This window comes from Choloepus didactylus, chromosome 27 (assembly GCF_015220235.1).
Source record: "Choloepus didactylus isolate mChoDid1 chromosome 27, mChoDid1.pri, whole genome shotgun sequence".
NCBI lineage: Eukaryota > Metazoa > Chordata > Mammalia > Pilosa > Megalonychidae > Choloepus > Choloepus didactylus.
Genome location: NC_051333.1, coordinates 21,599,650 through 21,613,878, shown reverse-complemented (window position 1 = coordinate 21,613,878; position 14,229 = coordinate 21,599,650). Strand labels below are relative to the sequence as shown.

General features: G+C 53.3%; 1 protein-coding gene across 1 annotated transcript in view; it reads right to left on the bottom strand.

Annotated features, from left to right (window-relative positions):
- Nucleotides 1–14,229, bottom strand: part of PEPD (peptidase D) — a 116,137-nt gene that overhangs the window by 59,794 nt on the left and 42,114 nt on the right. Inside the window, exons 8-9 of the mRNA XM_037820361.1 lie at nucleotides 7,426–7,501; nucleotides 6,329–6,375 (exon numbers count right to left, since the gene is read on the bottom strand). Of these exons, the coding sequence (XP_037676289.1) occupies nucleotides 6,329–6,375; nucleotides 7,426–7,501 (123 nt within the window). The remainder of the gene's footprint in view (nucleotides 1–6,328; nucleotides 6,376–7,425; nucleotides 7,502–14,229) is intronic.

Genomic DNA, 14,229 nt, shown 5'->3' with positions numbered 1-14,229 from the left:
GATAAATATTTATCTCAAATCAACAGTCAGTCTCAGGTTTAGTGGTGAAACCCCGGGGCAAATCCATAAAGAAGCCCCAGAAGCCCTCCGGAGACTGGAGTCAACCAGGCTGTTGTGTATTTGCAGCAAGCCCCTCTCTCTGGCTCTGCCCAGCGTTTGGGCTGCACCCCAGTCATGTGTGCCCTAAATGGGTCCATTTCTCAGTTACTCTGTTAGACAAAATGAGCTGTCCCTGCGTGAAGCCACAGAGCGAGTCCCCGAGCCCCTCCACTGGCCAAGACCCAGCTGCCCCCTCAGACCCTTGGCTCTGCTGCACTCACGGAGAGGGCTACTCCCCATGGCGTGCCCACCTCCCCAAATGCCAGGTAGTGTGGGCACAGCAGGATGGACGGCACCAGTACGGGGAGGCCCAGGATGGCATGCAGCCTACTCCAGGCATAGAGGAACTCACCACGCAAGACAGCCTTGGCTCTTGGCAAGGGCTTAGTTCAAAGCCACTGGGCCCGGCCAGCCAAGGCGTGCACCTAACAGATGGGTTTCTTTTCACCCCAGTAAGCTGAGTTTCCTGGCCTGTTCTGTGGTAGGCTGTAGCCCGTCTCCAACAGCCAAGGAAGTGCTTGTAGGAAACAGGCAGGGGCCACCGCGCCTGCTCACCAGGCTGCCTCAAGGCAAAGCAGGGGTTCCTCACACCCAGACCTGGGGGCTCCTCGTTTTTGAATGGGCCATGGCAAGGTTCCCATTCCTCAAAGCAGATGAGAGAGAGGTGACGTCTGCTACTGAGGGTCCTGGCACTGCCCAAGGAGAGTGAAGTGACCAGGCCCCCAGAGAAGGACGGTGTCACATCCGTTCTCGCCTGGAGCTCAGGTCCCAGAGGCTGCCTGGACCCAGACCTGCCCCAAGGGCCCCAAACAAAGCTCCAGCACCCCTCGTGGAGGCAGGTAAGCTGAGGGCCCAAGGGCGCTGGATGAGGAAACTGGGAACTACCCTTCAAAGCCTCTGGGAAGGCGGGAAACAGAACCTCGTGGTGGCCTCCATCCCAACCACACCCAGATCCTTGTCTACTACAACCTGCCTGCACGTCCTGCAGCCCACGTCACAGTGTGCTGATGAGCTGTGAGGGTCCCCACCCTGGCCAGAGACATTCCAGAACCAGGTCTGCCCTGCCCAGCATGGCCGACAAGGAGAGCCCTGGGTGAGGCCCAGAGCGAGGGGGTGGGGGTGGCGGGAGGCAAGGGGTGCAGAGAATGACGTGCTGTGTCCACAGGCAACAGGGAGGAAAGCTTCTTGAGCAGTTACAGTGCATCAGAAGGGACGGACAGGAAAAGAAGAGATCGCTGATCCAATAAGGCTCAGTGGCCTCCAGAGAGCTGGAAATTCAGACAGGGCAGAAAAGCTGGCTCCTGGCTCGGCTGGGGGAGGGGTGGCCCTGCAGAGTCAGGAGACACTCCAGGGTCACCTGTGAAGGGGGAGGCATGGGGAGGGGGGGTGGTGAGAATGAGATTACGTTTAGCTTTCACACAGGGTAGTTGTGCCTGGCAGGGTGGGGAAGTTCAGGGATTGGCAGAAGGTTAAAAAGCCAAACTGTAGTCGACGGTTGGTCCCCCTGTTTATCCACCCACTATCCACGGTTGGTCCCCCTGTTTATCTGCCCACTGTCCACGGTCAGTCCCCTTGTTTATCTGCCCCCATCCACTATCCTTTGCAAGGTGGAGACTGGGGTGGGGGGGGGGTAGAGGTTCCCAAAATAGCCTCATAACTTGTTAACCAAACTAGCCCAGACTGGCTCTGCAATTAAAGAACAAAGAGGCCTGGGCATAACCATTACAGTCAGGGGTGGAGATTTGTTCCAACCATTTCAAATGTTGCAAATTCGCACAGGGAAACTTATTCAAATGTTTCCAATTTGTGTGGGCTAGTTAGGCTTGTCCAATACAATGTAACCTCTGAAGTATCCAGCCACTGGAGAAACAGGGGAGGGACTTGCAAGTTAGGCATAGAGAATAAATACTGCTGAGTCTATTGTTCTGGGCGCCAACCCCCCACATTTTGGTTGGGTGCCCGTTCTTGCAAGATCGTGAATAAATTCTTTTCTTCTCCACAATCTGGTGAGCGTTTATTCCTTTTTAGGAATAGTGCTTGTTTCTCACAGTGGGGGCAGCAAGAAGCAGCTTGTCTGCTGCATGCTATCACCTGCCTGCACATCCTGTGGCCAGTATCACCGTGAGTTAACAGGGCTGTGGGGCTCCCTATAAATGCTCCAATTACCTATCCTACCTATTTACTGGAGTTCAATTTTCTAATCCTAAAAATAGGAAAGGAAAAAAAAAAAGCTGGACTTACTTAACAAGAACAAGGCAAGAGTTTGCACCCTGCTGTGGGAAAGTGAGCGATCGACCGCGTGACCCAGCCCCAGGAATCCTGGATGTGTGGGGGTACCACCTCCACGTAGCCCTGGGGAGAGGACCCCCAGGAGGAGACCCCGTCTGCTCTCAACAGGCACATTGAACACAGAACTTGATCTCCCGCCATCTGGCCGAAGGGTAGGAAAGAGCAACGAGACCTTTAATAAAATGTACCACAGCTGGGCACGTGCATCACTAACAGAGGGTTACAAGCAAACAGGAGGCTACTATTGTCTGCTGCTGCCTATGAAGGAGGAACCCAGAAAAGGCCAGGCCTTGTCGAGAGTCTCCAGGTGGGCTCAGGAGGGTTTGCCGAGAAGGATCCCAGCCAGGGGAGGAAGACGAGGCCGTTGCAAATCTGTGCCTCTCAAATGACCATGTGACCCCCACAGAAGCAGTCCAAAAGGGCCCAAAATGTCCCCCTTCGCCACGTGGAGAGGAAGAGCACGTAATTTCAATAGGTCCCAGGCTGTCAAAAACATCAAGTTGTTAATCTCCTTGTGGCAAATGTGAACCTGGACCTGCTTACACAGCCAATTGAGCATGCTCTAAATTAGTGTCTGCAGGTAATTGATTCAGCTGCCAGCCCCACGCCAGCCAGCTACAAGCTGGTTACGCCACTGACATTAAATAATAGGAGGCAGTAAAATGGACTGCCTGATTGGAACTGCAGTCAAATGCTGTTAAGAGTCCGATTTACCCAAACATTACTGTCTTATTGGTTTAACACAATTTACTACACCTCAATTGTAGAGAATGTTGGTTTCCTCTGAAATCACACTCACAGCCCTGGCACAGGGGAAAACGTGGCTTCACAAATGTTGTCAGCGCCCTTGTTTTTTTTTTTTAACACACCCTCGGGATTTTATAACATATTTTTGGTGATAAAACAAAAAAAAGATGATTAGAGCTGGGTCTCCTTGCCGGTATGTCGAGTCTGAGCCCACAGTCTCCACGGCGAGCCCACCTTTGGAAAACCGGGCCTGCCCCCTGTCCCCAACAGCTCTGCTTCCAGCCCTGACACACAGGGATCCTGGCACTTCTTGCCCCATGTCCCTCTGTGGGCCGGACTAGCCAGGCTACCATCAGAAGGCCCAGCAGGTTTCAGGAGCGCTCGCCAGGCCAGCTGGAGTGCCGTGAGCACATGCTAAGAAGCAGCTCGTTTACCTAGAACCCACTGCAGTATGCAAAGCAGCTTGGCCGCACCGGCCTTCCTGGGCTTCAGTTAAAAGAACCACACCCCCTGGTCAACCAACGACATCTGCTTTAGAAGAGATTTTATATTCCCCAGGTAGTTCAGAAGAGAATTCTGAAGTTCACAGTGCCCAGAGGATGGCAGAAAAATAGCTCAGGACGTTCTTTTCTCTTTTCATCCATCTATCTAACATCCCACATGTATTTATTTCCTGACACTGTGAGCCAGACACCATGCAGATAAGAGACGTGGCCCCCAAGAAGCAGCCTCCAGGCCGCCCAAGGACACGGACAGCAACCAGAAAACTGTCACATAGCGATTGGAGTGGTGAGAGAACTGTGCCCCATGCCCTGAGGGGGGAGCTCAAGGCAGAAGGAAGAGCCTGCCCACCTCACGGCTGCAGATGCCCCCATGCAGGGCTTCGTTTTGGGCACTGGCGATCAAGAGGGTGCCCTCCTCAAATCTGACCAGGGGCACACCAAGACCCAACAGACCCCCACGGACCATCATTTTCCTACCATCTTGGTAGGGGGGACACTCTCTGCCCTCAGAAGGACCCCACCCACCAGTCCTTCAAGAAGAGGCTCCTCCTTGTTCTCCTGTCTCTGACTCAGATCAGTTTTCTCGGGGCGGGGTGGGGGGGAGGGAGACCCCCTCCCCACCCAGGAACTGAGCCCATCCTGCCCTGAGCCCCCAGGGACCCATGGCCCCGACGGCCCCCACTGCGGGCTGAGGCCTGCAAGTGTGGCAGTCTTCCCTCCGTCCTTGGTCACGTGATAATTTGGCTATCAATTCGGTAATTTGGCATTTGGGAATATGGCTAACGTGATAATGGCACTGTGGTATTGCAAAGTAAAAACAAAATGAAACAAAAGAAAAACCTCATCAACTGAGATACCTACTGATGTAGTCCCAGGTGAAATGACATGACGTCTGGGATTCAGTTTGAAATGCACAGAAACAAAAACACAATGAAACAAAAGAATCTGCCAGACTTGGGGTTTGTGATTACTATTCCATTTTTGTAGCTCTTTGAAATTTCCCATTAAAAGAAAACAAAGACTGCCGTTACCCAGGAGGGGGCAAAGAGCTGGGGGACAGGTATTCCCAGGGGACACCCCCACCCCACGCAGAGCCCACACTCAGGTCCCACCCCAGGCGGGCTGTGCTCCAAGACCACTGCAAGGGGAGGGCTGCCCCGGCAAGGTGGGGTGCTGGGACAGTGGGCAGGGGGAATCTCCTTGGAAGCCAGCCTCCCTGCAGCGTGGGACACAGGGCTCTGGGCCAGACAAGGGATTCCTGCTCCAACTGCTTGGTGATTTTTATTTGAGGCATCAGCTTTGGGTCTCTGTGGGTCAACTAAACTGGGGACAGGTTTTCTGGAGTGGTGCCAACCTGAAGGGCCTGCTGCCCAGCCCACTCACCTGCCTGGGGTTAGCCCCCCAGAACTCTCCATGTCACAGGTCCCGGGTGGTGGGGTGGGGGTCAGGGTCCCGGCAATCACGGAGCACAGCCACCGCTGTGCACAGGAGACCACGTGGTGAAGGCAAACACTGGGGCACGCGGAGACCACGCAGGGCAGGAGGCGGTGGTGACAGAGCTGGGCCTTGGAAAAGCACTTGTTACCTGCCCCCTCTGGAGAGCCACTACCCAGGGGAAGAGCTGAGAAATGCAGAGGCTCGCTGTTCAGACCTCCTTTAGGGTTAGCCATTTACAAGGAGACCCCTATCTCCAAACCGCTGTCAGAGCAAACACAAATACCGGCACTGCCCACCATTGACCCCAGCAGCATCTCGGCCCCACGCCCCACACCCATGGGTGAAGTGGGCAGGCAGCAGGGCTGGGAGGGCAGTGTGGAAGCAGCACCCCGGACAGGGCAGGCCTTGAAGGCAGCTGAGGGCACTGCGGGGTGGCCCAGGACCCTCCAAGGTGAGGGAGGGCGGCAGCAGCCAAGCTCCTGTTACAAGCCCAGGTGGGAACAGGCAGCCCAAGATGGTGGGAGAAATGGTGGCTTCTTCAGCCCTCCCTGCTGGGGAGCCTCTAGGTGGCACAGTCACTGGTGGGAGACCCTGGAATGGGGGCAGCCCACCAGGACTCAGGTGGGCAGAGAGCCCCTGGGGCAATGTGGGTCTCACCCACCAGCTTCCCCCGGGCCAGGGCAGTGGGGGGGGGCTGCCCCTTGTCCGGAGGCCAGGCGGAGGGGTTGGCTGGGCTCCCACAGAGGCTGGGGAGCCACGGGCAGCACCTTGGGGGGGCCCGGGCTCGCTGCAGGCCTAACTGGAGCTGGAGGCCAACAGAGCTCTCCGGAGCACTTTATGAGCCACTTAACCATCCCACGACCCAGTCGTCCAAGCACAGCAGAAATAATGGCAGTGTTTACACATAAAAACGGCAAGCTGTTTGACTAGCAGCTTTCAGAGTTGCAATAGCAGCTATTTGGTAAAGTTCCCTGCAAATTGCAGAAACAAAGTCCAAGGGTGGAATGATGGGGCACTAAACCGCCCTGCAAAGTAATCAAAGACCATTACCATCAAACACTCTGCCAAGAGCCAGGGAGGTGGCCACAGCCAGAAGGAAAACCATCTTTCCCCGTGATCCCAAAGCCCTGCTCGTAATCCCCACTCAATCTGTGCCTGTCGCCGCAGCGTCTCATCTGTTACTTGCTCAGGGAACACAAATTACTGTTTTTTTTTACATGTTAATCTTTACCCAGAGAAACATAGCAGCTTACCTTTCCATCTCATATTCTTTCATTCCCACTTTTACAGCCTTCATTACCTGGAGGATAGATATTAAGCAAAGACGGTATTAAAGAGATAAGTAACACAGCCTTATAAATAATGTATAGCACTTTTTCAAAAGCACCTCTTCTTTAGAAGTAAAATACGTGCACATGGTGGTGTGGGGAAATGTGACAAATTAGACCTTTTTTAAGGCTCCCAAACCCTACAGTTTATTTAAACCACCATGGAGCACTTGCATTCTGGAACTGATAAAGCACTGCTACAGCGAGCCAAGGCTCAGAGGCAGCAGGCCCGGGCCAGGCAGACACAGAGACGCAGCCGAGACACGTCTGGTGAATACTTAATGCTAAGAAGCTGGAAAGACTCTCGCTGAAAGGTTTTTCCTTTGTTGAACTTTCATAAAACACAGGGACAATTAACTCATGCAAGAGATTACATGGCCCATAAATTACCCTTGTCTGTTTCCTAACGGGAAGCTGTATCTGTCCCTGAGAAGGCCAAGGTTATCCCAGGCGTCCTGACATCTGTCAGGCAATGAATGCCCTTCCTTATTCGGTCTCATTCCCCAGGTAAAGGGAGAGGGCTGAGAAAAGACTTACACATGAGGACGTCTTCAGAAAATGGGTGGCGGTAACAAAATGCTTGAATCAGAATTAAGGACAAAGGATTCTTTAAAATGCACTGGGGGACTGCCAGTATGACAGGAGCAAGGCCCCTCCTTGCTGGACGCCGGGGCTTTCTGTTAGAAATCCCCAAGAGGATTAGCCCCTGCCACTACTGTGACACAAGCCCCCAGCCTTTCACCTTAAAACACCACCTGTGATTGGGACAGAGTCTCTCCTGTCCCCGGTCTCAGCCCCCAAAGCCTCTCCCGCCCCCACTGGGGAACTGAAAAGAGAGAGACAGTATCTCTGGTCTGCAGCGGAACTTCCACCGGCTTGCATGGCCCTCGGGGAGTAGAGCCTGTCCCACGACTGTGCATCCCACATGGCTGTCACCTGCCCAGACGGTGCTGCTCAGCCCACCCAACTGGCACAAGATGCCCAATGAGCCTTGGGGGACGTGAAGTTATCATCCCACTCACCTCTTGGTGGGCCTCGCTGGAGATCCTATTGGTGTAGCGCAAAACCTCCAGCTCCATGTCCGTTTTAAACACTCGGCTTTGGAGAAGCAAGGGGGAAAAGCGGCAGGTTAGTACCTTCCAGCAGGCTTCCCGGAACACTTTGGGACCTCAGGGCTGCCTCACCCTGCACACCTGAAAAGGGCACCAGGACCAGGCCAGCCCACGGCCGCCCAGGGCAGGGGGTGGGGGTGGGCTGGGGCCACCAAGTCCCAGGGCTGACAAGCTGGACTGAGTGGTGTGCAGGAAAACTCCTGAAGGGGAGGAGAGCCACTGCCCCACCTGCCCTAACACAGGCCATAGGCATTAGGAGATCTGGAAGCCACTGTAGGCGGTGGGAGCAGCCCAGCCTCTGCAGCCAGACACACCCTGCCCTCCTAGAGACTCAGTTCTCTCCTCTATAAAATGGGGATAAAATCCACATGGCAAGGCCGCTGCACCTCAATCTCACTTCTTCCCCACCTGGGGGGCAACCAGGATCACCAAGTGACTCAGCAGCTGCAGGCTTTGAGGTGGGGGTGGTGGGAACAGGGGTTGGGGTGGGGGTGGCAGGAATGGGGATGGTGGTGGGGGCCTGCAGCCGTGGCGCTGGCAGTGTTTCCAGCCCTGGGTGTGCAGGTAACATGTGGAAAGAGCTGGTCTGCAGAGATGGGGAAGAGATGGGAAGAGAGAAGCAGGAGTGGGGGTGGGGGTGGGGGGAGTGTATGAGGCGCAGGGGAGGTGCAACCTCGAGACGCCACTGCCCCCAGGAGACTCAGCTGGGCCTCCCTGTCACTGACTCTGGGGGACTCCCAGGGTCCTCACCCCAAACTCAAGCTCATCTGCCCAAGTTCAGTGAGGTTGCTGGTCCTAGCACTCAAGCCCATCCCCAAGTAAGGCTCACACAGAGGAGCTAAGTAAACACCCATTTCAAACAAGTGCCTCGGGTCCATGGGATTTCAAATGGCAGTCGGGCCCTGTCCTTAGGGGCACAGAGCTTGGGGGACAGACCCCAGGCTCCAATCCCAGCGCTGCCCCTTCCTGGCTGTATACCTTAGGCAAGATCCTTACTCTGTACCTCAGTTTCCTCGTCTGTAAAGTGGAGGTAATGAATTCTCCTACAATTGCTGGGACAATGACGGGAGTTAACATTTGTAAAGCACTGACAATACTAAGTGCTGAACGAGTGTCTGTTGTAACCTCAGTAAGACCAAAGCCTGCAGCTACACTGGCTGCCTCCTACACACCATCCGCCCTGGAAGCCAGGCGAGACCCTCCGGCTTCCTCAGGTAGGCTGCTCAGATTCTCGTTAAAGACAGTATTTTCTAATATTTACAGCAGGCCCATGAAGCCAGATAAAGCACAGAAAACAAACAGCCTCCCTTCTTTTTCCACTGCCACTTATTGAGGGCCTACTCCAAGCTCGGGCCTGGCTTTAGTAGTGGACGCTGGGTGCACTGCCCAAATCACCCCTTTTGGGGCCAAGGCACTCAGGCCCCAGCCGCTGTGAATGTTGGCAGCCAATGAGCCCTCTCTAGGAATGCCCTCAGCTGGTCTCCTCGATGTGGTGGAGGGCACAAAGGCTCAGCTTCCTTGCTTCACCTGGGGACATCTCTGTGCGGCCACTCCAGCTCCAAAGCTCCCCATGGGTTCAGCCGAGCCCTCCTTCCAACTGCGCCACAGCTCAGCCTCTCTCCCAGCCCACTCCCGTGCCTTCACACACCCCACAACTGTTGATTCTCAATTCACTTCCTTCCCAATAAGCTCAGAGCTCGCCAGGAAACTCAACCAGGAACAAGTATTGTCATCTCTATTTTACAGATAGGGAAACTGAGATTTAGATAAAATAACGTCCAAAGACCCATTCAGCCACACTGACTTCCTTTTCCTCCCACCCCAAGCAAGTCAACTTTTCTGTATCTACAACTCTACACCTAGACAAAGTACTTATCAAATATAAAAAGAAAACAGTCTTTTACAGATGTTCAGTAACTCGGAAAGTTAATCTCCCATATATTCTTTCTGTGCAAAGTGCTTAAGGGTACACTCGAGCAAAACACACACACACACACAAACAATAAAACAACAAAAAGGGCAAGAGACAGAGAATGAGCAAGTGAGTGAGACTAAACTAAGAAAGAAGATGCAATAGGATATTTTAAAATGTGGAAGTGACCCAAAAGCATACTGAAAGAAAACCCAGGGTATGCTGGGCAGGAAATCGAGAAACCAATCTGGAGAAATTAGAACTCAAAGTGTCTGGTTCTGAGAAGACCGTCCAATAGAAGAATGGAATGGATTCATTTCCACAGATAGAATCAATAAAAAGCTCAAGACTCTTAGTAATATGATGAAGAAGCTTTATGTTTCTTCTCTCAACAACAGAAAAGGAAGGCAAATAGAAACACCAGGAAAAACAAGCAAAAAACACATAAACCACATTTACCCAGAGAGTACCATAGCACCGCCACACAGGATGCTTTCTGGTCCAAGGGGGAACATAACCCAATGGTCAGTCTCAGCAGCACTGACGTTGGGTCAACCAGTAATGTGTGCCTGATGCAATGCAGTGAGAAATACACATCACCAAATACAGGTATGCCAGCCAAATAGTTTCTACTTGGGGGGGGGCTTCAGATCTAACTTACAGTTTGTACGAAATATAAGGGATACAGGAGCAACTGTACAAATCCAGAAGGCAGGCCATTCTGCAGCACCACAGCTGGGTCTTTTCAAGAATCATCAAGGGGAAAAAGTCTTAACACAGCCAAGGGAGATACGGGGAAATGGACTGGGTCCGGATTGGACAGACCAGCTGTTATGGACGTTTTCAGGACAACTGAGGAAATCTGTGCTTATCTGAAGTCTCTAACTGTCAACAATGCACCTATGGTGCTTTTGCAATAATGAAATGTCTTTTGTTTTAATTTCAAAAAGAGAGAGGAAGTCACACTTCAAACATGGAATAAACTAAACTATGGAGTGATTTTATTACAACTGATGGTTACATACGAAAAAAAAAAATCCCGATGCCCTTGAAGCTGGGCGCCTCCACCGGAGGGAGCCCCAAGGAGAAGGGGTGCTGCAGCCCTGGTCACTCCTCAGCTCTGCCTAAGCCGTGGCGATAGTGATAATTGTGGAAACACGGCTTTACGGGTTTTTGCCTTTTCAAGTTAACTTCCCCCAAAATACACAAAAGACAGGTCATAGTAACACAATGAAAATGTAATGAATCCTGGCAAGAAACAGTAAGAGAAGTTGGGAGATAAGACATGGGAAGGACAGGGGCCTGCAGCCTTGGCTTAAACAGCGGGAAAGCAAGACGATGTGCAGAGCTCAGAGAGCAGGAATTCAGGAGGATGGAGCGTATGGCAAGATGGAAAATGTCACAAATGAAGGAACCAAAAAGAAGAGTACATGGGTGGCAGGATGGAAAAGGCCAGAAGAACGTGTGTGTGTGTGTGTGTGGGGGGTGGTCAAGAAGGGTGGGCAGGTGTTGCTGATTTTTATTCTAATCTATCTTTCCTGTGCTGGTTCAGTCCCTGTTGATTTTTTTAACCATGTGCACATGTTACTTTGATGAAACTTGAAAAAAGTCAATGAGGTTGATGAGGTGCAGCCCACAAAGGCAAACGTCTGTCATTTGTTTCACATTACTCTCAAACCAGTGCCTATTTATGCACCAGGCACCGGTGCTAAAGTGGGATAAAGCAGAACCATCCTTCCCTCATGGAGATCAGAGAACAACGAGAACAGCAAGGAAGTTCACATACAAACTGGAGAAGCACCGCTATGGAGGGGAGTCACGGCTGCGATGGGGGAAGTCCTGGTTGCTATGGGGAGAGTCATGGTTGTTATGGGGTCACAGTTGCCGTGGAGGAGTAGTCACGGTTGCTAAGGGAGGGAACGTTGGGAGGGGTCTAATCTCCTCTGGGGATGGCACCCAGTGGGGAAGTCACAGTGGGCCTTTGGAGGTGGTTTGCAGTCACGGCTTCTGCAAACACGAGGGTCCTCAGCACGTCTCCTCCAGGGCCAGCTCCGTTCCCACTTTTCCCTCTCACAAAGCGGACAACATGCTCAAGCACCCTGGAAACCGGCAGAGCACGAGAGTCTGAGGATGGCAGGTTAGCGCCCGCCTGCACCCAGAGGGAGGACAGAGTGCACCCACTGTCAGGGAGTGCCCAAGGCACCCAGGGAGGGGCAGAACAGAGGGCAGAGGCAGGCCCTGCCGAGGGGACGCCTCGGACCATCCCCCACCTCTGCCAGAGCCATCCGAGCTGGCCACGGGCTCACCCTGCCTCTGCGACCCTGGGGCAGCCAGCCATTTGTCATCGGGAAATGACAATGGCATCTAGCAGCATAGCGATGCCTGCCTATGGCTGCAAAACCTTTCCCAGAGGCCCTAAAGCTTCTCATCAGATACGTGCCTCCCGACGCCACATCCCGGCCCGGTGGGGAAGGCTCTGTGCTGGGCTCTCAGGAGAGAAGCAGGCCCAGGCCGTGCCCTCTCTGCCCACTGACCCCTTCCCTGCCTCCTCTGCTATCTCTGCTCAGCTCAGTCACCTGGTCTGTGCCTTGAGCCACCACTCCTGCCACATCTCAGGCTCCCGAGATGCTGTGCACACCCATCGCACAGGTCCACCAAACCCCCCTGGGGGACAGCAGTCACTGCTGCTCCACGCCTGCTCCAGGGCTGGCCCTGCAGGGAATCACGCAGCTGGGCAGATGGGCTGCCGGCCCCCCACCAGACCCCCAATCCTGTCGGGAGGCACAGGGGAGCACGTGCCAGGGCTACGTGTGACTTCCTCCACCTTCCTCATCTCTCCCCTCCCGACCCGGGGCCCCTACTCCACACCGCCTCCTCCTCAGCAGATGAATGAACTCATCCACTGTGCAGAAAAAACAGACACCCTCACATGGGCTCACTCGGGCCTGTTGTCCAAGTTCCCAACTTTCCCCAGCCCACTCAGCCTCTCCGTCCTCCCTCCCCTAGGGGAGGGCCACCCTCTTCCCACAGTGGCTCACCCCACACGCATACACACACATCACACACAGGTGGGCTCCAGTCCCCACCCCAACCCCAGCCTCGTTCTCCTACTTCCTCCTCTTACCCGGAGCTCCGTGACCACTGAAACAGGCCCCCTCGAAAGTAAAAACTCCTTCTCTCGCTTGCCTGCTCCTCCTCCGCAGTGCTCTTCACCCTCACTCCGGGGCCCCACTTCCTGAAGGGACAACTATGGGCCCTTATCTTTGGAAGAGAGGTGGGGAGAGCAGCGTGTACTTTTTATTGTGGGCCTCCTCTCCTTCCTCTGGCCTCCAGCTCTCCCCTGCTCCTCTCCTCACCCCCCACTATGGCCGGCTCTCCTCAAACCAAGGCTGTAGCAACGACTTCCAGGAGGCCCAGGCACAGAGAGCCGTCCGCCCACCCGACGGCACCAGCCATGCTCTTCTCCCTGTCCGACTGCCCCTCTCCCTGCCCCTCCAACCTGAGTCCTGGCCCCTGTATCCCGCCTTCTGCACGGGCTCCTGGCACGTGGCTCTGGACTGTGCCTCTCAGCGGGGCCTATACTTGCAGGTCCCCTAGGCACCTGGAGCTCAGCATGGCAGAACCCCACAGCCAGTAGCCCCCAGACCTTCCCTGTTGCCATCCGACCAATGACTAAGGACCAGGGTTCTCCCTCCACAAGCTCTCTCAGACTGCACCGTTTCTCAGCAACCCCCACAACCACCCGATCCCACCCCACCCCCCCAGCCGGGACAGCCTCTCTGGCCTCCACCAGCCTCCAGCCCTGTCTGCTCCTAATGGCAGTTGGGGATCTTTGGGAAATGTCAAACCAATTGCATCTTTCCTTGCTTAAAACCTTTCAGTGGCCTCCAGGTTTCCTCGGGAAGTTAAAACCACAGCACATGAGCCCTCTGTCTTGGGGCTTGCCCCTATAAAGCTTGTTGCTGCAAGGAGAGGTTAAACCTGTTAAACCTTAGAATTGTGCCTAAGATTCTCTCCCGAGTGCCTCTTTGTTGCTCAGATGTGGCCTCTCTCTCTAAGTCACCTCAGCAGGTGATCTCACTGCCCTCCCCACTACATGGGACCCGACTCTCAGGGGTATAAATCTCCCTGGCAACGCAGGATATGACTCCCGGGGATGAATCTGGACCCAGCCTCATGGGAATGAGAACATCTTGACCACAAGGGGGATGCGAAATGAAAAGAAATAAAGCTTCAGTGGCTGAGAGATTTCAAATGGAGTTGAGAGGTCACTCTGGTGGACATTCTTATGCACTACACAGATAACACTTTTTAAGTTTTAATGTATTGGAACAGCTAGAAGTAAATATCTGAAACTATCAAACTCCAACCCAGTAGCCTTGACTCTTGAAGACGATTGTATAATAATGTAGCTTATAAGGGGTGACAGTGTGATTGTGAAAACCTTGTGGATCGCACTCCCTTTATCCAGTGTGTGGATGGATGAGTAGAAAAATGGGGACAAAAACTAAATGAAAAATAGGGTGGGATAGGGGGTGATTTGGGTGTTCTTTTTTTATTTTTATTTTTTATTCTGATTCTGATTCTTCCTGGCATAAGGAAAATGTTCAAAAATAGATTGGAGTGATGAATGCACAACTACAGGATGGCACTGTGAACAGCTGATTACACACCATGGACGACTATATGGTATGCGAATATATCTCAATAAAACTGAATTTAAAAAAAAAAGTAGATGGGACCAAAATAAATATACATTATATAGCAAAAAAGAAAAAAACTACCTGTAGTTATAAATATCT